The 22,057-nt window shown below is 34.4% G+C and overlaps 1 protein-coding gene across 1 annotated transcript in view; it reads left to right on the top strand.

Annotated features, from left to right (window-relative positions):
• The window catches only part of USP38 (ubiquitin specific peptidase 38), a 37,947-nt gene extending 16,707 nt beyond the window's left edge, over positions 1-21,240 (top strand). The window contains exons 5-10 of the mRNA XM_011987160.1: positions 1,859-2,017; positions 4,474-4,667; positions 8,824-8,917; positions 11,568-11,674; positions 12,837-14,199; positions 19,532-21,240. Of these exons, the coding sequence (XP_011842550.1) occupies positions 1,859-2,017; positions 4,474-4,667; positions 8,824-8,917; positions 11,568-11,674; positions 12,837-14,199; positions 19,532-19,693 (2,079 nt within the window). The 3' untranslated portion in view covers positions 19,694-21,240. The remainder of the gene's footprint in view (positions 1-1,858; positions 2,018-4,473; positions 4,668-8,823; positions 8,918-11,567; positions 11,675-12,836; positions 14,200-19,531) is intronic.
• The last annotated feature ends 817 nt before the right edge of the window (positions 21,241-22,057 follow it).

Genomic DNA, 22,057 nt, shown 5'->3' with positions numbered 1-22,057 from the left:
TATGAGCAATAATCTGGAATCAGCATCATAGTTCATTATACATTGAGAATATCTTAGGGCAAACCAAGGTTGATGTTAGAATATGTGGTGTTATGGGTCAGGTTGCTTTTCTCACGCATTTTACCCAGTGGAATAAATTTATTTTAAACAGATACTATGGCAGATAGTAATAATGGAGAAAGAAAAAAAATCAAAGCTTCTAATTAAATAAGTTTTAAACATTTCCTCAAAAACTTTAGTATTATAATAATGTCAAAAAACATTTAGTTTCACTTATTCAAAAAAATCAACTTTCACACATTTAGAAGATAATAGCCTGCTTGGAAGTTTATTTGTATAACTGTGAAAGACCAAGTCTTATTTCCATGTCGTGATAGTGTTGACCATTTAGGATATGCTAATAGACAACCATATAACCTGATTACAAAGACCTAATCTGACAGATTTGAAATTATAAATTTAATAATCACTTCTAAAATTTTTGCCTCTTCTGTCTCCCTTCACCTTTGAGAAAACAAAATAATTTAGATTTCTGACTTTTAGCAAGAGAATATCTGAGAAATGTGGCTTTATGCGACAGAAGTGTAATTCATATTTGCTTAGAAATGTAAAGGTGATAGCAATAGAATGAACTCACTAGGAACTGGTAGTTTTATGGTCACATCAATGCCTGTGATGGAGGTAAGATAAAAGAAGGTAGTGCAAAAGGTACAGTGTGATTTAAGCACAAATGTAAAGCAAGACAGAGCAGAATGGAAATAGCACTGTGTTGTAAGACTATGATTGTTCTTTTTGTGGGAAGGAAAGGGAATTGATGAATTATTACTATAATTGCTGTTATTTCTGTTTGATGGTATGACCCTAATAGAGTTATAACTTTGTTTTTTACCATGAGTTAGCAACCCCAAAATGTTCTAGAAATAGAACAGAAAATACCTTTTACCATAAGAAGTGTACATATGTAGTATCAGATTATAATTAAAAATTAATTGAAAAAATATAGTATCAGGCTAATGGAAAGAGCCATGTCTGTAAAATAGAAGTTGTTTCATTTTAATAACCTCCTAAAGATACGATTGGCTCTGGATTGATTGACTTTTTAGTTTAATTTTACAATGAAAGAAGATGGTTGTGCTGATGATCAATATTAACAATATTCTATATGTTTATGAGCAATGATCATTGTAGATTTCACTTTTATTTTTAGCCCCAGTTCTTTAAAACTAACAGAAGTTTCTGATGCCCTTTATTTTTAGAACCATCTCATCTTTTGGAGGGTGGGAAATGGGATTTGTTAGTAAGAATAGCCACTCTAACGTAAGGCATGGTCTCTGTGCTTATCTAAAAGTAATCTTATTACCTGAGCTGCAATGTTAGTTACACATGTAAAGATTTTCTTGAAGTAGACTTTAATGTGCAGTGTACTTTTAATTCTTTCAAGTAAAAAATTTTAAATTCACACTAGATGGAGCTCTTTAGCTAATTCTAGGATTGTTTTTCAAACGTTTATTCCCATTGAATGATCTGATAAATATAATAACCCTAACAATTTCAACCTACAGCGTTTTTCAGAATGGCAGCAATGACTAAGATTCCTATTTTATGCCTTAGTTTATGTTTTAGATGGTGTGTAAGGATGAGGAGAGGGGTCATATATGGGATTACAGTCATATGTGACTTCGAAAACTAGATTTACCTTGATATTTTAGAAATGTTTAACTTAATAAAAAAAACTCTGTGACTGAACATACAGAAAAGTATTTGCTAATCATATAGTGTTTGTATTCTGTTTCTAGGCTAGAGAATGTGTTACCAATTTGTATAAAGTCAGCACTGTTTATCCTTTTTTTCTTTTCAGATTGTTCCTCATGTGGTTAATTTGGTTCATTCTTTCAAAAATGATGGTCTGCCTTCCAGTACAGCCTTCTTAGTACAATTAACAGAATTGATACACTGTATGATGTATCATTATTCTGGATTTCCAGATCTCTATGAACCTATTCTGGAAGCAATAAAGGTATGATGATAGTTGTACCAGTATTTGTGGAGTTGTGTTATATTAGTAAGGTGAAACATTCTTATAACCAGCTACTCAATTTACGATTTTATGGTAATATGCTTTTTGTTTGAAAAATGCAGTTAGAATCAGGTTTCATTTATGTTTAGGGAGTAACTGCTTTCTTGGCTGCTGTCACCATTCTAAATTAATAACCATATTTCTTCATTTCTGCAGTGTCATCAATTATAAGGCATATCTTTAAATTTATAATAGCTTTTTGGGAAATTTGTTTAAAAAGGAATGTTACGTTAATGCGTGCATCAGATTTGCACCCCAATATTAGAAGTGTTAAAGTATATGTAGAGTATGTCTTAGAATACAGGAAATGGAGTTTAATAAAATATTTGACTTTGATTTCTTCCCCTTTTTAATTTTTTTTTTTTTTTTTTTTTTTTTTGAGACCGAATCTCGCTCTGTCACCCAGGCTGGAGTGCAGTGGTGCAATTTCTGCTCCCTTCAACCTTTGCCTCCCGGATTGAAGCAATTCTTCTGCCTCAGCCTCCTGAGTAGCTGGGACTACAGGCACCTGCCACTACACCTGGCTAATTTTTGTATTTTTAGTAGAGACAGGGTTTCACCATGTTGGCCAGGCTGGTCTCAAACTCCTGACCTCAAGTAATCCGCCTGCCTCGGCCTTCCAAAGTGCTGGGATTATAGGCGTGAGCCACTGCATCTGACCTCTTTTTGAATTATATTTTTGCTGTGGACTGTTCATCAATGTTTAGAATCTTTACTTGAATTATTTGTGGAGTTATACTGTGTTTCAATTTTATATGTAAATGGATCTAAAAAGCACTTTTTTTTTTTTGGACAGTCGTGCCCAGGCTGAAGTGCAATGGCATGGTCATGGCTCACTGCAGCCTCTACATCTTGAGCTCAAGTGACCCTCCTGCCTCAGCTTCCCAAGTAGCTGGGACTACAGGTGCACACCACCACGCCAGGCTAATTTTTTATTTTTTGTAGAGAAGGGGCCTCACTGTGTTGCTCAGGCTGGTCTTGAATTCCTAGGCTCAAGTGATCCTCGTCCTCCCAAAGTACTGGGATTACAGGCATGAGCCACTGTGCCTAGCCTAAAAAGCACTTCTGTTTGTGTTGAAGACTGGATCACAATAAACATACTTTCCTCTCAGTAAACTTACTGCATAATCAGTGTATAGCAAAAGAATTAGAGAACTGAACTCAGCCAAACTTAATCAGAAATTATTAGAAATCAATCCTATTGGAGGTTTTTTGTTTTTTTGAGACCTGAATTTCAATATAAAGGTCTTATCTTTACTTCTGTATCTGAGATGGATTAAAAACAGTTCTTTTTACTGTATCATTAACTAAATCAAACTTATTTTGGTTGAGCTCAGAAAACAGACTGTTAAGCAATTAATGTATATTGCTGGTGTGACACTTTGACACTTCAGAAGTAAATTATGTACAGGAGCATTGTGGAGTGGATTTGATGGTAATATTAATCTCTTTCTACATTGTCACTGGATCCATAGATGATAGTTGCTGCACTTGTCAATTGATTGCCATTCTTTAGTTCATCAGAGTTTTTCATGTTGAAAATTCTGATAACTCATATAGGCTCAGAAGAAACAAGGGGCTCGCTCTAAGCCCAAAGAAAGCACTCTTAGCTGTCAACAACAACAAAAATTAGAAGATTGAAACTCCTTTAGAAAATGTTTGTTTGCTAAGGTCTAAGTGCCAGATGCTAATAGCAGTCCGGATAAGCCCTAATGATTTTACCAACTTCCCTTAACTCTCCAGTGCTCTGTTCATGCTTGAAATAATTTACACTTGAAATGTTATCTCATACTTCACCAAGTTGATAAGAAAAATCCGTATGTTGTAATAATTTTCTGTATGGGTAACATGAGATTAAGTTTTATTTTTCTTAAAGTTAAAGGTCATTGTGCATAGATGCTTTCATTTCTCATTTCTTAATTACTTTGTGATTTTATTTCTAAGGGTTAATACTGAGTAAATATTAGTATTTAATGAAAAGGAGACATTTTTATTACAAAATTTGAAAACAAATTGTTTGCTTATGTTTAACTGTGTGCTAAAATTTAAGTCTTCATTCTACTGCCTTTGAATAGCACTGCAGTTTATTCTCTGACCCCAAAGTTTTATTTTATTTTGCTGGCATGTAGAGAACATAAATAGTTGAAATGCGACTTGAATTTCCAGCTTTTGAGTATTTTTCAACTTGATAAACTCTGTTATTAGACAGTATTTATTTTTGCCATACAGTTAAATTTGATATTTTGATGACTAGCCAAGTACTACCAGTTACTTCAAAACTAAGTGGGGGGAAAGAAAGTTCAAATGTCAGTGTAAGAATCTTAATGCTATTAATTAAACAACAAAAATAATTTTTACTTTACTTGTAAACTGTTTTTCTTCTGTATGGCCTGTAGGATTTTCCCAAGCCCAGTGAAGAGAAGATTAAGTTAATTCTCAATCAAAGTGCCTGGACTTCTCAATCCAATTCTTTGGCGTCTTGCTTGTCTAGACTTTCTGGAAAATCTGAAACTGGGAAAACAGGTCTTATTAACCTAGGAAATACATGTTATATGAACAGTGTTATACAAGCCTTGTTTATGGCCACAGAGTAAGTTTAAATTTGAATCTTTTCATTTTAACTGTAGAGGTTGATGCATGCTGATGAAATATAGATAGAATTGTCTACACATTATTCCATATAAATGGCATAAATGTTAACTTTTATTGCCTTATTCAGAAATGAAATTGCTATTAGTGCTCAGAAACTATGAAAATGTTAACATTAGGCTGGGTGTGGTGGTTCACACCTGTAATCCCAGCACTTTGGGAGGCCGAGGCCGGTGGATCACCTGAGGTCAGGAGTTCAAGAACAGCCTGGCCGACATGGTGAAACCCCATCACTACTAAAAATACAAAAACTAGCCGGGTGTGGTGGCAGGCGCCTGTAATCCTGGCTACTCGGGAGGCTGAGGCAGGAGAATTACTTGAACCCAGAAGGCAGAGGTTGCAGTGAGCCAAGATCCGTTCCATTGCACTCCAGCCTGGGTGACAGACTGAGACTCAGTCTCAAAAAAAGAAAAGGTAACATTAATTCTGCTTATTATTCATTGCATTTAAATGTCACATTAAAGAAATTACTCTGACGAGATTTTTTTTTTTTTTTTTTTTTGAGATAGAGTCTCACAGTCACCTGGGCTGGAGTGCAGTGGCACGATCTCAGCTCACTGCAACTTCCACCTTCCGGGTTGACGCCATTCTCCTGCCTCAGCCTCCCGAGTAGCTGGGACTACACGTGCCCGCCACCATGCCCAGCTAATTTTTTGTATTTTTAGTAGAGACGGGGTTTCACCGTGTTAGCCAGGATGGTCTGGATCTCCTGACCTCGTGATCCACCTGCCTCGGCCTCCTAAAGTGCTGGGATTACAGGCATGAGCCACCGCGCCCAGCTACTCTGATGATTTTTAACAGTGTAAAAGAAGGATTGATTGCACCTATTCCAAAGAGTTTAAGTGTGCTAGAGTACTTCACTGCTATTATCCTGTGAGACTAAAATTTTTTTAACCTGTATGTGTTTTGAGGGAAGTCATATATAATTTTATCTGCCCATTGGTATTTTGTTGTCAGATCAACAACTTTGTTGCTGTTTAAGAAGTTTAAGTTCTGCTCTACCCTAGGGCAATAATTGCTGAACACCTGTATAAACAGACATGTTTCTTTCCCCTCTTAAGAATTTTCTTTCAAATCCGTTTTCTTTTGCACCTAAGCAAATAGGAAATCAGAAGTTGTTAGTTATGTGAATGCTATCTGCAAAGGTACAAAATAATGATAAACTCTTCCTGAAGACAAAAACATGACTGAATTTTTCTCCTGAATACCAATAAAGTATTCACAGAACTTGCCCAAAGAGGTTTACAAATTGACTTCTAAGCTTTTCCAAGTTGTTACACCTGCCCAGAGGAATCTTAAACTATCAAATGTCGAATTTGGCCAGGCGCGGTGGCTTGCACCTGTAATCCCAGCACTTTGGGAGAGTGAGGCAGGTGGATCACGAGATCAGGAGTTCGAGACCAGCCTGACCAACATGGTGAAACCCCGTCTCTACTGAAAATACAAAAATTAGCCGGGCATGGTGGCGTGTGCCTGTAATCCCAACTACTCAGGAGGCTGAGGCAGGAGAATCACTTGAACTCGGGAGGCAGAGGTTGCAGTGAGCCAAGATCGCGCCACTGCCCTCCAGCCTGGGTGACAGAGCGAGACTCCATCTCACGAAAAAAGAAAGAAAGAAATGTAGAATTCGCTTTATTTTATTGTTGGGCCCCAGATTATAATACCAGCACTCAGGTGTTTTTGATTTCGTTTAGCATTTAATTTTTTGGTTTGTTTATATTTGGAATTGTGAGAATTTTTTTTTTTTTTTTTTAGAAAATAGATATATCTTTAGACACAAGTGATACTAGGCATAAGACTAAAAGAATCCCCGTCTTACCATCAGAGGTAATCTAGTCCAGACATCTCCTTTTACAGATGACAGAGAAAACAGAAAACCAAAGCAGTTGCAACAGCAAGAGCAAATAAAAGGTTATCTTTTGCTGAACAGTGGCCAATAATATTATCTTTGAATAGGAAGACAGCACATTTTATTTCTTAAGTAATATATGAATTCTTCATAGTTTAAAAATAATTAAATTTTATATAGAATAAAAAGCAGATATTCCCATTTCCAAAAGTAATTTTGTTAACAGTTTACATTGTTCCAGACCTTTTTCGGTACAGTTGCATGTTTGTATTTAATATGAAAGCAAATGCATTTTTTAAAAGAAAATTTGCAGAGAATCCTATTTATGTATTCTAGCCACTTGCTTTTATCATTTAATAATTTGTATTTGAAATACTCCCATGTTGGGGCAATACAGATCCGTGTCATTCCCAGTAAATGTGTATGCCATCATTTATTTATTAAATACTCATTAAATTAAACGGGTATTTAATAAATAATCCTTTAATAATGCTCCTATTGATGAATAGTAGGTTGTTTTGCTTATAATTAACATCTGTCTGCCCTTATACAGATATAGAGGATTTTTCTTTGAATATCCTCCATATCTTTGAATATCCTCCATATCTTTGAATATCCTTTGAATATCTTTCAAATTGCTCTCCAGAAAAGCTGTAGCATTTTGAACTATGATACTAATATAAGATTGTACCTAGACCGTGTACCTTTAGCAGCAAATCAGCCTTTTTAATTTTTTGCCAGTATGAAGAAAAATGCCTCTTTTAACTTGCATATCGCTGCTAATTACAGAGTTTTTTCCCTCTCTTATTTTTCTTCATTCATTTGTGTTTCTCTTCCAAATAACCTGTTCTTTTCTTTGTACATCTTTTTGTTGGGTCTTTTTTGTTTTCGTGTTGATTTATATATACTCTGGATGATCATCCTTTGCTACGTGCTTTTTTCCAGTCACAATTCAAATTTGTGGGGTGTTTTATTTATAATTTTTTTATTTTATGTGTCCCAGTCTTCTACTTTTCATTTATAGCATCTGGACTTTTGAAGGCCTTTATCCTCTAAATTTCTTCTTTCTTTATTTTAAGTACTTCAGTAGTTTTGTATTTTATATCTAGCTCATTAGTCCTGTGGTATCTGTGATGGTGTATAATCTTATGTAACTTCATTTTTTACCAGATGGATACCCAGTTGTCCCTTTACTTTTTTTTTTTTTTAAGTAGTTTATCATTTTCCCTTGCTGTACTCTGAATGACTTTAACTTTATAATGTGTTTTAATGACAGCATATTTTTTTATTTCATGAAGATTTGAAAGAATTTAAGTTGTTTACTTATGTTATAAATTAATGGCTTAATCTATTTCTATTTGCTAATCCAGAAAATAGAAATAACATATGATAGCACATAGTCCATTAGCACACTTTATAGTAAGTGTTAATTTATTGTCATTCTTCCCTTCCTTCTTTACTGTTAGATAGGCAACTTCCTCAGGAAAAGGGCCATAGGTAAATGAAGTTTTACTTTAAGGACAATAAATTCTTTTTTTTTTTTTTTTGAGACGGAGTCTCGCTCTGCTGCCCAGGCTGGAGTGCAGTGGCTGGATCTCAGCTCACTGCAAGCTCCGCCTCCTGGGTTTACGCCATTCTCCTGCCTCAGCCTCCCGAGTAGCTGGGACTACAGGCACCCGCCACGTCGCCCGGCTAGTTTTTTGTATTTTTTAGTAGAGACGGGGTTTCACCCTGTTAGCCAGGATGGTCTCGATCTCCTGACCTCATGATCCGCCCGTCTCAGCCTCCCAAAGTGCTGGGATTACAGGCTTGAGCCACCGCGCCCGGCCTTAAGACAATAAATTCTTGAACTAACTTGCTTTTAGCTTTTAAGAAATGCTTTTAAATGGCCAGACACAGTGGCTTATGGCTGTAATTCCAGCACTTTGGGAGGCCTAGGTGGGCGGATCATTTGAGGCCAGGAGTTCGAGACCAGCCTGGCCAACATAGTGAAACCCTGTCTCTACAAAAAATACAAAAATTAGCCCGGCACGTTGGCACGCACCTGTGGTCCCAGCTACTCAGGAGGCTGAGGCACAAGAATTGCTTAAACCTGGGAGGTAGAGGTTGCGGTGAACTGAGACTGCGCCACTGCCCTCCAGCCTGGACAACAAAAGGAGACTCTGTCTCAGAAAAAATAAAAAAAGCTTTTTAAAAATGCATGTGTGTGTGTGCACACATATACATAAATCATTATATTCTCTCTCAGTTTCAGGAGACAAGTATTATCTTTAAATCTAAATGGGTGCAATTCATTAATGAAAAAATTACAACATCTTTTTGCCTTTCTGGCTCATACGCAGGTGAGTGTGTTTGTGTGTATAGTATGTTTATGTTAACTGTGGTAATATTTATTAAACTTTACATTATACCTAACCTTTTTAACTGATGAAATAATATAATAGATATCTCATCCCTACAACAAATACACTTAGAAATGCTAAAGAGATACTGCCTAAAATATCTAGATATTTTTCTATTTTCAGGATATGCCCTAAGTTTTTATATTTTTCTCTTGCTTCCCATTATTGTAGCTGAATATTATGCTGACCCATTGATCTAGAAATTTTTACAAAGAAAATATGATTTCCTATCCAATAAATAAGCTCCTTCAAGAAGAATTATTTCTGAATGCATCTTTGTTTCCTGATACTAAATTAATAGATTTGTACAATAATGAGCAACTAAAATAATATTGTAGTGCCTGGGCTTTTTTCTCTTTTCTTATGTATACCCATTCATTATAACTAAAGATCTCTGCAGTTCTGTTTATCTGTTAAGTTCTAGAGCTTAAAATTTTGTGGTGATCTTTTATGTCCACACATTAATCCAGGGTCATTAATTTATGTTAATGGCACCAAGGTGGTCATATATAGTAAATATTCACATTTATTAAGAGACACTATATGTAGTCAATGGTAAGCATTAAAGGAAGAGTCTTGGTCAGGCGCCGTGGCTCACACCTGTAATCTCAGCACTTGGAGGCCGAGGCGGGCAGATTACCTGAGGTCAGGAGTTTGAGACCAGACTGGCTAACATGGTGAAACCCCATCTCTACTAAAAATACAAAACTTAGCTGGGCATGGTGGCACATGCCTGTAATCCCAGCTACTCAGGAGGCTGAGATAGGAGAATTGCTTGAGCCCGTGAGGCAGAGCTTGCAGTGAGCCGAGATCATGCCACTGCACTCCAGCCTAGCTGACAGACCGAGCCCCTGTCTGAAAAAAAAAAAAAAAAAAGAGTCTTTATGTTCAAAGAACTTTTAGTTTAGATTTTGAGCCTATACACATGAATTATATACATATCATTATTTATAATATGTTATTTTTCTGGTTTTACTTTCATTGCCTTTATCTCACAGAGGTCTAAAGGAGTAGTAGTTAGGGCCAGAAGAAACAATAGGCTGAGAATTGGTGGGATTCAGTTGATGGGAATGCTTTTGTTTTCTTTCTACAAGCTGAGAAATATCACAGATATAACTTCTTAAATGGAAAGAATCTAGACAGGATTAATATGAGATGATACTAATGGCCTATGAGTAGTTATATACTCAGATAATTGTATTATTCTTTATCTGGGGAAAGTATGTTCACAAATTAAATTTACCGTATCAAGACCAAGGGAAATGAAATGAAAACTGTCTCCTTCCTCACTCCCTGTTGTTTCCTCGTAAATTGATTGTTGTGCTTTCTTTATCACTAGTCTGTATTTATTATGTATAAAATATATATGTTTATATGTATATGTAGGCAGATATATACTGTATTAACTTAAAATCTTAGGGGAGGTTTCCCTGCTCCTCCCAAGAGAAGAAAAATAGAAATTAAAAAGAGCCTGATTAAATTTCTGTCACAGTTGAGACTCTCTCTGGTAGCAGCCTGACAGATTATTTTAGGCAGATAGATTTTCTCATATAATTGAAAAGTTCTTTTATCTTATAATTAATAAAACAAACTTATTGAACATTTACATTTTTTTAGCCCCTGGTCTAAATCTTTTATGTCTTAATCATCAAAAACAGTCTATCATGTAATAAGGTATATCCCCATTTTACAGATGAAGAAAACAGGCTTACATTACCTGTTCAGGGTCATGCAAACAAGCAGCAGGATTGAGATATGAACCAAACAGCTCTGAAGCCCCTGTTTAACATAGGCTAAACTTCCTTCCTTCAGAATGCTGTAAACCCTTAATTTGGGTAAAATTTTTCTTAACTAAGAACTTCATTGTTATGAAGTTATGCCACAAATAATCAATGTCAAGAGAATTCCAAAGTTTCAACTTATAATCACATCTTTGAGATGCCTTTTCAGTTCTCTTTTGTCATGGCAAAATCTAGGATTTGAACCTGGATCGCTCTAGAGTCCACAATTTAATCACTAAACAGCTTCTATACTTAAAAAAAAAAAATTAGCAAGGGTTTCTAACCAGTGTACTTACAATCTGCACATTTATGACATATCTACTCAAGGAAATTTTCGCCTAAAGTAGGTATGCATGACTCTACTGTAGAGTATTTCCTTTATTACTTTGTTCAGAATACACACTAACAAAATATACATTAATCTTTTTTAGATTTGATTTTTATCAAAAAATTGTGGACTCAAACATGTGACTGTCGTAGAGGGATGATACTAGGAGCTTTATATCGAGAGTTAGACTTGGGTTCTACCTTAATGTCCTGTGCCACTCATTTAGCTGTATGACCCTGGACAAGTTACATGTTTCTCTAGCTCTCAATTCTGCTCTGCAAAGTGAGCAATTATGACTAAAGATTACCTAACTTTATTTCTAAATAATTTTATCTGTCCCTGAGTTACCATGTCCGGCCCTTTTGGCTGATGCGATGTTAACTGTAAATAATCTTTATTAAACACTGTATATTAAGATTTCAGTTACTTGGTTCATGCTATAAGAATCACTTCCTTATATTTTCTCAATTGCTATTAAAAGAGGGAAGCATACGCACCTCGGATATTCTTTGAGGCTTCCAGACCTCCATGGTTTACTCCCAGATCACAGCAAGACTGTTCTGAATACCTCAGATTTCTCCTTGACAGGTAAAATGTATTCTTAAAATTGTGATTTGAGTGTTGTCTTTCATAACAGTTTAATTCTACTTAATATTGCTTTTACCTTTAAAAACATATTTCAAATGTTACTTTTTAAAATACTATTGCATTTCTTGTATGTTTTTTATATATTGTTTTTAATTGGTTTTCCTTTTTTGAATTTTCTTCCTTGAGACCAGCTGTTCTCAAAGTGTGATACAGGGACCCCTGCGGGTTCCCAAAACACTTTCAGGAGTCTGTGAGGTCTTCTCTTTCCCAACAGCATAACTGTGTGAGGCCAGATTTTCTTTCTATGTTTCATCCAAAAAACATGTAACAATAGAATGCAGAGAAGATATGAGGCTCCAGCTGTCTTCTATTAAGCCAGATACTTAAAGTATTTGCAAAATGTAAAACACTGCCATTCTTACTTTTTTTTTTTTTGGTTTTAGAAAATACAACTTTTTCATTTTTAAAATGTTACTAATATTAAATAATGGGTTTATTATTGTTTGTTAAATGTTAATATTTTATTTTCTCAGTTCTGACAGTAAATATCAATAGATACAACCCATATAAAGGAAAGCTCTTTGTTTTTTAATTATTTTTAAGAGGTTAAAGGGGTCCTGGCACCAAAAAATTTGAGAGCCACTCCTTTAGACCAGTTCATAATTGTATGGGTTTGGTATATTTTATTGTCGCCTGACCATCTAATTAATAAAACCTGTTATCATCTGTATCTCCCTGTCTTTGTTCTGCTCTGTGGAATGACTAGTAAAGTTAGTTGGGCTCGGTATGTGCAGCCTTCCTTCCATTCAGCTAAGAATCTATTCAGTAGTTTATTTGTGCCTGACTTTCTATAAGATGTCAGGAAGACAGAGATATATAAGACAGTTAAGGGACGTTTATAATTAACTGCAATGTAATACGTGCTCTTAAGTAGCAGTATGAAGAAAGTGTAATGAGAATATAGAGTAGTAATAGCCACCCAGCTTTCTTCCTGCATTCTCAAGCTATTCAATTTTCTTTTAATTAAAACAGGAAAACCTGATTTGTTTACATTAAACATTAAATTTGATTAAAATAGTTTATAGAAGCCACTAATATTTTTAAATAGAAATGACATTTGAAGTTAATTTAAGTAGCTATATAATGATATCCTCTCCTGCAGGCTCCATGAAGAAGAAAAGATCTTGAAAGTTCAGTCCTCACACAAGCGTTCTGAAATTCTGGAATGCAGTGAAACTTCTTTACAGGAAGTAGCTAGTAAAGCAGCAGTACTAACAGAGACCCCTCGTACAACTGACAGTGAGAAGACTTTAATAGAAAAAATGTTTGGAGGAAAATTACGAACTCACATATGTTGTTTGAACTGCAGGAGTACCTCACAAAAAGTGGAAGCCTTTACAGATCTTTCGCTTGCCTTTTGTCCTTCCTCTTCTTTGGAAAACATGTCTTTCCAAGATCCAGCATCATCACCCAGTATACAAGATGGTGGTCTAATGCAAGCCGCTATACCCAGTCCTTCAGAAGAACCAGTAGTTTATAATCCAACAACAGCTGCCTTCATCTGTGACTCAGTTGTGAATGAAAGAACCACAGGCAGTCCTCCTAATGAGTTTTACTGTTCTGAAAACACTTCTGTCCCTAACGAATCTAACAGGATTCTTGTTAATAAAGATGTACCTCAGAAACCAGGAGGTGAAACCACACCTTCAGTAACTGACTTACTAAATTATTTTTTGGCTCCAGAGATTCTTACTGGTGATAACCAATATTATTGTGAAAACTGTGCCTCTCTGCAGAATGCTGAGAAAACTATGCAAATCACAGAGGAACCTGAATACCTTATTCTTACTCTCCTGAGATTTTCGTATGATCAGAAGTATCATGTGAGAAGGAAAATTTTAGACAATGTATCACTGCCACTGGTTTTGGAGTTGCCAGTTAAAAGAACTACTTCTTTCTCTTCATTGTCAGAAAGTTGGTCTGTAGATGTTGACTTCACTGATCTTAGTGAGAACCTTGCTAAAAAATTAAAGCCTTCAGGGACTGATGAAGCTTCCTGCACAAAATTGGTGCCCTATCTATTAAGTTCTGTTGTGGTTCACTCTGGTATATCCTCTGAAAGTGGGCATTACTATTCTTATGCCAGAAATATCACAGGTACAGAGTCTTCATATCAGATATACCACCAGTCTGAGGCTCTGGCATTAGCATCCTCCCAGAGTCATTTACTAGGGAGAGAGAGTCCCAGTGCAGTTTTTGAACAGGATTTGGAAAATAAGGAAATGTCAAAAGAATGGTTTTTATTTAATGACAGTAGAGTGACATTTACTTCATTTCAGTCAGTCCAGAAAATTACAAGTAGGTTTCCAAAGGACACAGCTTATGTGCTTTTGTATAAAAAACAGCATAGTACTAATGGTTTAAGTGGTAATAACCCAACCAGTGGACTCTGGATAAATGGAGACCCACCTCTGCAGAAAGAACTTATGGATGCTATAACAAAAGACAATAAACTATATTTACAGGTAAGTTGGAAATACTTTATTTGTTGAAAATATTAAACAATTGATAGATAGTTAAGTGAGTACCCTCATTTTGAAATCTAACTTACAAGTTTTTATGAAACTCTGAAATGTAGGTCTGGATTTATATGAAGTATTCTCTACCTGTATAAATTGCCTTTCTAATATTGTGACAATTTAAATGAAAAGTGTCAATCAGGTGTAATGCGGAAGATTTTATTTGTTCATTACAAAAGATGGCTCATTATGAAATCATGCCATACAAAATACAGAAAGTTTACAAAAGTGGACATATCCTCAGTCTCACCCACCAGAGGAAACAACTGCTAAATGTGGTGTTTATGCCCGCAAGACCTTTGTGCAAATATTTTAAGGGCTATTTATTGATACTTAGGTGGATAAGATAAAAAAACACTAAAAGGTAGACTATGTAAACAAAAGATACTCATATTCTTTGAGGATGTGGGCAGTAAAACCAAGGAGATAAGAGAATAGTTGTAAATCAAAGCCAAGGAATGGTTTTATATGAGATAAATTTATTCATAAATATACTTTTTTCAAGGAGTTAGTGATTTTATTACTTAAAGGCTAATAAAAAGTTAACATTCTTGCTGAAAGTATTTTTTTGTTGTTGTTGTTTTGAAACTTGCCAGTTTGTTCTCAACATACAGGGCTACCAGTAAATTACAGATGAAATTCTAGGTATATTAATTGGGTGGTCTCAGTGATTTTGAGTTTGAATGAGTACATTTAAAAAATTTTGTGTTTGAAAGTCACTCCTGAAAGATACAGATAGAATAAGAAATGTACCACTATAGTACTGATTTTTAGAGGGAAATTTTCTCAAAAGCCCTCAAATTTACTGCATTATAAAATACTCATACATTTTTAAAGAAATATAGCAGTGTTCTTGAGTGACAAAAACAATGAACTGTTCTTGAGTGACAAAAACAATGAACTTTACAGAAATAAATAGAAAATCAGAATATTTGTTTGAACTGATTAACTACTGAAGACTAACATCTAGTCAGATGGCTTATAATCAACATACTAGAAATAGATTGTATTCAACTGTGTCCTTCTTACTAGATATCATATAAACATTAGTCAAAGGAGAAATACGGGTTTTGAAAGATAAAAGACTACTCTCATTTCTGTGATTAGAATCCCAAATGCTTGTATAGCCATAGCAACTACTTGTTTGTAGCTTAGCTCCAAGTGATTTTCCAGTTTATCTTGCCATTTACCCCATTACTTTCTGATTATACAATATTTGAGCGTGAGGAACTGTTCTTTTCATTATTATTTTAAGACTCGTATGTTACTTTAATATAAAGAAAAAGCATTCTGTATTTTGTTAATTCAGTTTTTCAGTTTTATGCAGCTGTAAATTCCGTCTTAAGTTTCATATTGACAAGTTGTTTAATGCAAGAAAAGATACCGCCAAATTTTACATTAAGGTATTTTCCTTATTAAGACTAGGTAGTAAATCAGAGTTTCATTATCAGAGTACCCTTTTAAAGTAAAAATACAATAATAAGTATTCAATTTTTTTTTTTTTTTTTTTTTTTTTGAGATTGTCTCATTCTGTCACCCAGGCTGAAGTTCAGTGCCGTGATCATGGTTTACTGAAGCCTTGAACCCCTGGGCTCAAGTGATCCTCCTGCCTCAGCTTCCTGAGTAGCTAAGGACTATAGGCATGTGTCACCATGCCTGGCTAATTTTTAAAAAAAGTTTTTTTAAAGATTGTCTTGCCATTTTACCCAGGCTAGTCTCAAACTCCAGGGCTCAAGCAGTCCTCCCTCCTCGACCTCCCAAAGTGCTGGGCCACTGCATGTGGCCCAATAATCAACTCAGTTAGGAACTTATATTTAGATTGTGATTATTTACATTTATTTATTGATTGATTGACACAGAGTCTCACTCTGTCACCCAGGCTGGAGTGCAGTGGCTTGATCTCGGCTCACTGCAACCTCCGCTCCTGGGTTCAAGCAAATCTCAGGTCTCAGATACCCAAGTAGCTGGGATTACAGGCATTCGCCACCATGCCTGGTAAATTTTTTTGTATTTTTAGTAGAGACAAGTTTCGTCATGTTAGCCGGGCTGGTCTCAAACTCCTGGCCTCAAGTGATCTGCCCACCTTGGCCTCCCAAAGTGCTAGGCTTACAGGCATGAGCCACTGTGCCCAGCCTATTTACTTTTAAATACAGTGATTGATAAAGGCTCAAATTGTGAAGTTTTTCATACCATTTAATCAGACCATTCTGGTATTTTAAGTACATGTTGAGAGACTACATTGTTTATTCTGTTATGTGAATGCTCACAATTACCAGGCAATAGAAAACTATAGTGTTGAGATTATGTATACAGCAGTTTTCAGCAATCACTTCTTAGTTTTAAACACCTGGAGCATGTACATGTGTGTTTTCATTCTATCATTTTGTTTTTATATCCGTTTTTCAGATATAATTCTTATATGTCATGCTTTATAATAGATTACTATGTCTGGACTATAGCTTTAAGAAATAGCATTATACCTATTTATAAAACAGTTATAAAAACTTAAATCGTAAAAGGAAGGATGTGAAGTGAACATTTTGAGTTCCTCTGCTCTTGAACAATATTGCTAATGAATTTAACATTTTAGTACATATCAGGGTAGCTGCTTTCATTTTAATACTTCATAATCACATTAGAAACTCACCTTGTGATAATTTTAAGAAGCTTTTTTTAGGATTTCATTTTTACATTTTAGGATTTCATTTTTACATTTTAAATCTAGCCACAACCAGATTTACAAGTGTTAGAAAATGTTGCTCTTTTGAGTATTGGCAAGATCCGTGGTTTTGAAAAACCCAGGCAAAAAATCTTCTATGACAAACCATTTTCTACTCTGTGTATCATAGCCTGACATTTGGGAAAACAATGCAAATTGTGGATTTCGAAGTGAATTTTTGAAAGGACTTTTCTCCTCATATATTTCTTTCCTTTCAGTCCAGCTTCCATTAGGAGCATCTCCATTGTTTTAGTGTCTGGAATATAAAAACTAAGCCTTTGGTTAGGATACAGTGAGAGATTGTGTAATACATCATCCTTGCATGGTCCAGATTACCCACCCATCTGTCCCGCATCAGCCACAGTCCGCTTCCTATCTTTTCTTGCTTGGTTTATTTCCTTTGTTTCTTTGGAGGAGGTAGTAGTTCTTAACTTCTTAATTCTTTTCTTTTTCATACATTCAGAAGAGTACATTCAATATGTATGTGCAGTTTAAAAAAAAGGATTAATGTCAACAGTTTCACTTGAATGAGAAATACAAATATACTGCAAATTATTTGTCTCAAGGAGCAGTAACTTTCCTGTGACTAGATCTATAGTCTACTACTGAAATTAGAATTAACTTTAGTACTCATATAAATTTGTGATATAAATTACACATTCTATGATAATCATAATTTTGACATTGTACACAATGTTCTTACCTATATTAAGTAAAATGAAAGACAGTTTTTCCTATTTTTATCCATTGTCTAAGCTTATCATCAGAAAACAGAATACCGCACGTTTTTTTCTGTCAGCCATATATTTCTATAAATAATAAAGCAGAAAAAGAATATTACTTTTTTGGGATGCTGTATATCTTGAAATACAATATAGGTTTCATGGGTACACATGCAATGGAGTTACTAATTTTATATTTTATGTCATTCGACATAGTTTCTTTAAGGGAATCACTGTACAAAAACGTCTATGCAAAATTTGCCATATCTTTTAGTAGGAGAAGTTCAAGAAGAACTTCTTAAACTCTACCTTACATGTCTGTTCAATTTTAATTCATTAGGGGACATCATCTATGTATCTGAAACCGTGTATTGTTTCTCAGATACAGAGTCATAGTTTCATTGCTTGTTTGGATAGTTTAATAGGTTATAGAGCTAGAACAATGAGGATTTGTCGCTGGGTGGGTTTGTGTCTGTTTCTGATGTTACTTATGGCACTTAATTTCAATCTGTAAAACATTTGTAATTCCTACTTTAATTTTATAGATCAAGGATAAATTAATATATATATCACCTTAAAAATACTCTGTAGGTAGACATTATACCAAAGAGCCAGCAATTGTTATAAATGACACTGTAAATCACAAAAATATTTTTAAGAAATATCCTGCAAATTAAGTTTTAAAAGCCCTATCAGAGACTGGTTAGTTAAGCCATTTTGTTACAAGGATTTATCAAAGGTCCCTTTCAGCCATAAAAATAGGTGATTCTTGATCATTTTGTGTACTGGGACTTGAACAGAAGATGCTGTATGCTACTGAAAAATAAAGTATTCATAATGTGACAGATAGGTGTCAGGGTATGCCTGGGTCTTTTCTTCGTAATGAAAAATTGAGCATTTTGTGAAGAGGGAATAATAATAAACTAAATCATTTTAGCTAGAAATTATAAAATAGTATTACCTTGCCAGATGGAACAAAATCACTAGGCCTTAAGTTGAAAAATCGAAATAATAGTGTTTTTGTTATTAATGTTAACTGTATTTTGAAAGCCCTTCAGGATAATTATGCTAACAAGTTCAGGTATGCTGTGACCAGTAACTTTTAGACCTTATTTTTACCAACCCCATTTGAAATCTGTAGATCCTCTTCCAGAAAAATAGGCACATGCCAGAATATTTTGCCTATTTTTCCAAAGAGTTTGTGGGTCCCAGTTTTAGATCCAGTTGTATACCTTGCCAAATGAATTTGCCAGTATTTATTCACATTTGCTCCCTTTGAAGCTAACCACCTAATAGAATTCTAATCTGAGATCATTAATATTTATTGAATACCTAATATATGCCTGGCATCTAGATAAATATGACTGATTTCTGATAAAAGTTTTCCTGATAAGGAAACGTTTTAGATATTACTGTGAGGAGGTAGGCTTCATTTTACTTGTCAGTGTTTTTTGAGACCTGTCTTATTATTTATTGAGAAACAGTCTATGGAAAGGGCAGAAAAAAAATTCATTCTTCTTCCTTTATTAATATGTTTAACTGTAATCACCCACTTCCAAAATAGCCCCAATTGCTAGAGAATAGATAATCTATTGTGATAATCTTTGAATTCTATGTTAAATATATTAGGAAAGAATCTATTCCAATATATTTTAGAGTGTTGCAGGAACTGTAATATTTTCTTAGAGAAGTTTTTTTTTCGTAGGTGCTTTAGTTTCAAAGTTATTGAGATTTGAAGAATGCTTATACGGATTAAGGTAGTTTTAAAATATTTCTATAGATGATATAACCATTGTATTTAGCATTTTAATTTCATAAAAATTATTTTTAATTTTAGGAACAAGAGTTGAATGCTCGAGCCCGGGCCCTACAAGCTGCATCTGCTTCATGTTCATTTCGGCCCAATGGATTTGATGACAATGACCCACCAGGAAGCTGTGGACCAACTGGTGGAGGGGGTGGAGGAGGATTTAATACAGTTGGCAGACTCGTATTTTGATCCTGAGAGAGTCCAAAATGCACTGGTCACGAAACATCTAATACCATGACTGTTAAAATGTCACAGACTATAACAAATATCTATCTTTTATTTTTCATTAGACCCTTATACTTCAAGAGAACACATTCAGTGCTTGTTTTTATTTTCTTGACACATTTATTAACAAAATGCATCATGGAAAAAAAATCTACCTCTTAAAATTCCATTTGCTTTTATGGTTAGACATGCTTGACCAAAAATGTTCAGAAGAAAATATGTACCTGGTCCCTAATTAAGCTGCATTAAATTTGGTAGAAGCATTTAAATGGTCTATCTTCAGTTTTACTGAACAAAAAATGTAATTTATTTAGCATTCTTTGTAAAAGAATTGATGCTAGAGGTAAAAAAAAAAAAATACTTGTTTTTAAAAAATCCTTTATGTCTTGTGTAATTACCCCGTTATTAAATTCAAGTCTTTAAAAATCAACTAGAGATGATAAAGTCTCTAAGGAAGGCAATAACAAAATTTATCAAGATATAGTACTTTTCAGTTTTTGTGTAGTGTCTTCAGCATCACTGTATCTGTATTTCAAGTACAAATGTTTTTAAAAAGGATTCTTTATACATATGTGCTGAATTGATTTTAAGAAAGTTGCATGATCCTGTAGGAGCAACATTTTTACCTAAAAAATGCTAACTTTGTAGTATTTCTAATTGTTCAAGGATTTTAAAATTCTATTTCAGGGAGTATATCTTCTGTGTGTTTTGAAGGAGGTGAGTTCTGTATGTGCCTTGCAGTACTGTAATTCAAAAATAGGAATCTTTGGCTGCGAAATGTTTTTTTTTTTTTTAATGAAATGTTAGGAAGTAATTTTTGTGCTAACATTAAAATTATAACTTTTTGAAAGGTAATAGATTTTCCTTAAGTAAAATCTGATGGTTCTAAATCAATCAATGTGATAGTTCATTTTTAACTCTTAGAAGAATTCAGAGGAAATGAACCCAGCTAAGTATAAAATCTTTCTTGATTTTGTTACTTATTCCTCAGAATATTAAACATTGATCACATATTTTTAGAGCTGTACATTTGGGTTTTTTGTTTGTTTCAGTCATATGTTTTGCACCGTTGTTTCTATTTTCATAGTTCTAGATAAAATGTTAAAATGCCAAACCCTACCTTCCTACACTTTCTTTTGCCAGGAAACTGGAAACATGTCAGTTCTCCTGGTTCTTGATTATACAGTACTCAAGAATTATCCCAGTTATCCCCCTTCCTAAAGGTTTTAACTTATCCACAGTTGTTCATTGTTCTCAAGATTGGTCTCATATTTATTTTGAAAACATTTTAAGGAAAAGAATGTTCTTCGATGATTTGGGGCTTATCTTTCTCCCAAGCTTTTATGGCAGTGGTTAAAAAAAACAGAAATCCTCATGTTTATTCCACTACCTCCCATTCCTAACCTGTTTCCAGTCACCAGGAAGATTAGGAGGGCGGATTAGATTAAAAACTGAAAATTCTTTGCAGATTTAATCAAGGTTCTCCTCCTTATAAATGAATGAACCAGTTATCATGCTTTTCTGTGGTCTTCTTATCCCAATAGTGAATTTCTGAGCTATCCTGTGTATTCAGTTATCCACTTACTTGATAGCAACTTATGATCAGATTATATCAGTCTTGGCATTTATTAAAATTGGTAAAGTGATTTAATATTTGATAGATTGATATTGGGCTAAGATGCTTCTAGCAACTTTCATAAAAGCAATTAGACTTACGCAGCTTTATGAATATCAATCAGGTCTCTCAAGGATTTTATGTATCAAGATAATATGTATTGACTTTTTTAAATGATAAAATGAATTCTAGTTAGAGTCTTTCCTTAGTATCTGCAGTGGATTGGTTCCAGAACACCATCCCCCAATATTAAAATCCACAGATGCTCAAGTCCCTTATTTATATAAAATAGCACAGAATTTGCATATAACCTATGCACATCCTCCCATATACTTTAATCTCTACATGATGAGATATGATTGCATAGCGCTTACATTGTGCTATGTAGTTGTTATACTATATTGTTTTTTCATTTGTGCTATTATTACATTTATTGGTTTTTTAAATTTTCTATCCAAAGTTGTTTGAATCTACGGATACAGAGCCTAAGGATATGGAAAGCTGACTGAATATAGTAACACTGAGAGTATTCAAATAACTTCATGCCAGTACCAAAAACTTGAAGACTTCCTTTTAACATTAAAAATATAGTAACCTTTTACATGATTTGTTGAATTCAAAATATTTGGAACCAGAATAATCAGAAACTTCATTCAAAACCTATGCAGCTGAACTTTTTTAGTAAGGTAATACTCAGGACTGCTCTGATTCTA

The sequence above is a fragment of the Mandrillus leucophaeus genome, unplaced genomic scaffold (genome assembly GCF_000951045.1).
Source record: "Mandrillus leucophaeus isolate KB7577 unplaced genomic scaffold, Mleu.le_1.0 Scaffold301, whole genome shotgun sequence".
NCBI lineage: Eukaryota > Metazoa > Chordata > Mammalia > Primates > Cercopithecidae > Mandrillus > Mandrillus leucophaeus.
This window is presented reverse-complemented; position numbering and strand designations above follow the sequence as displayed.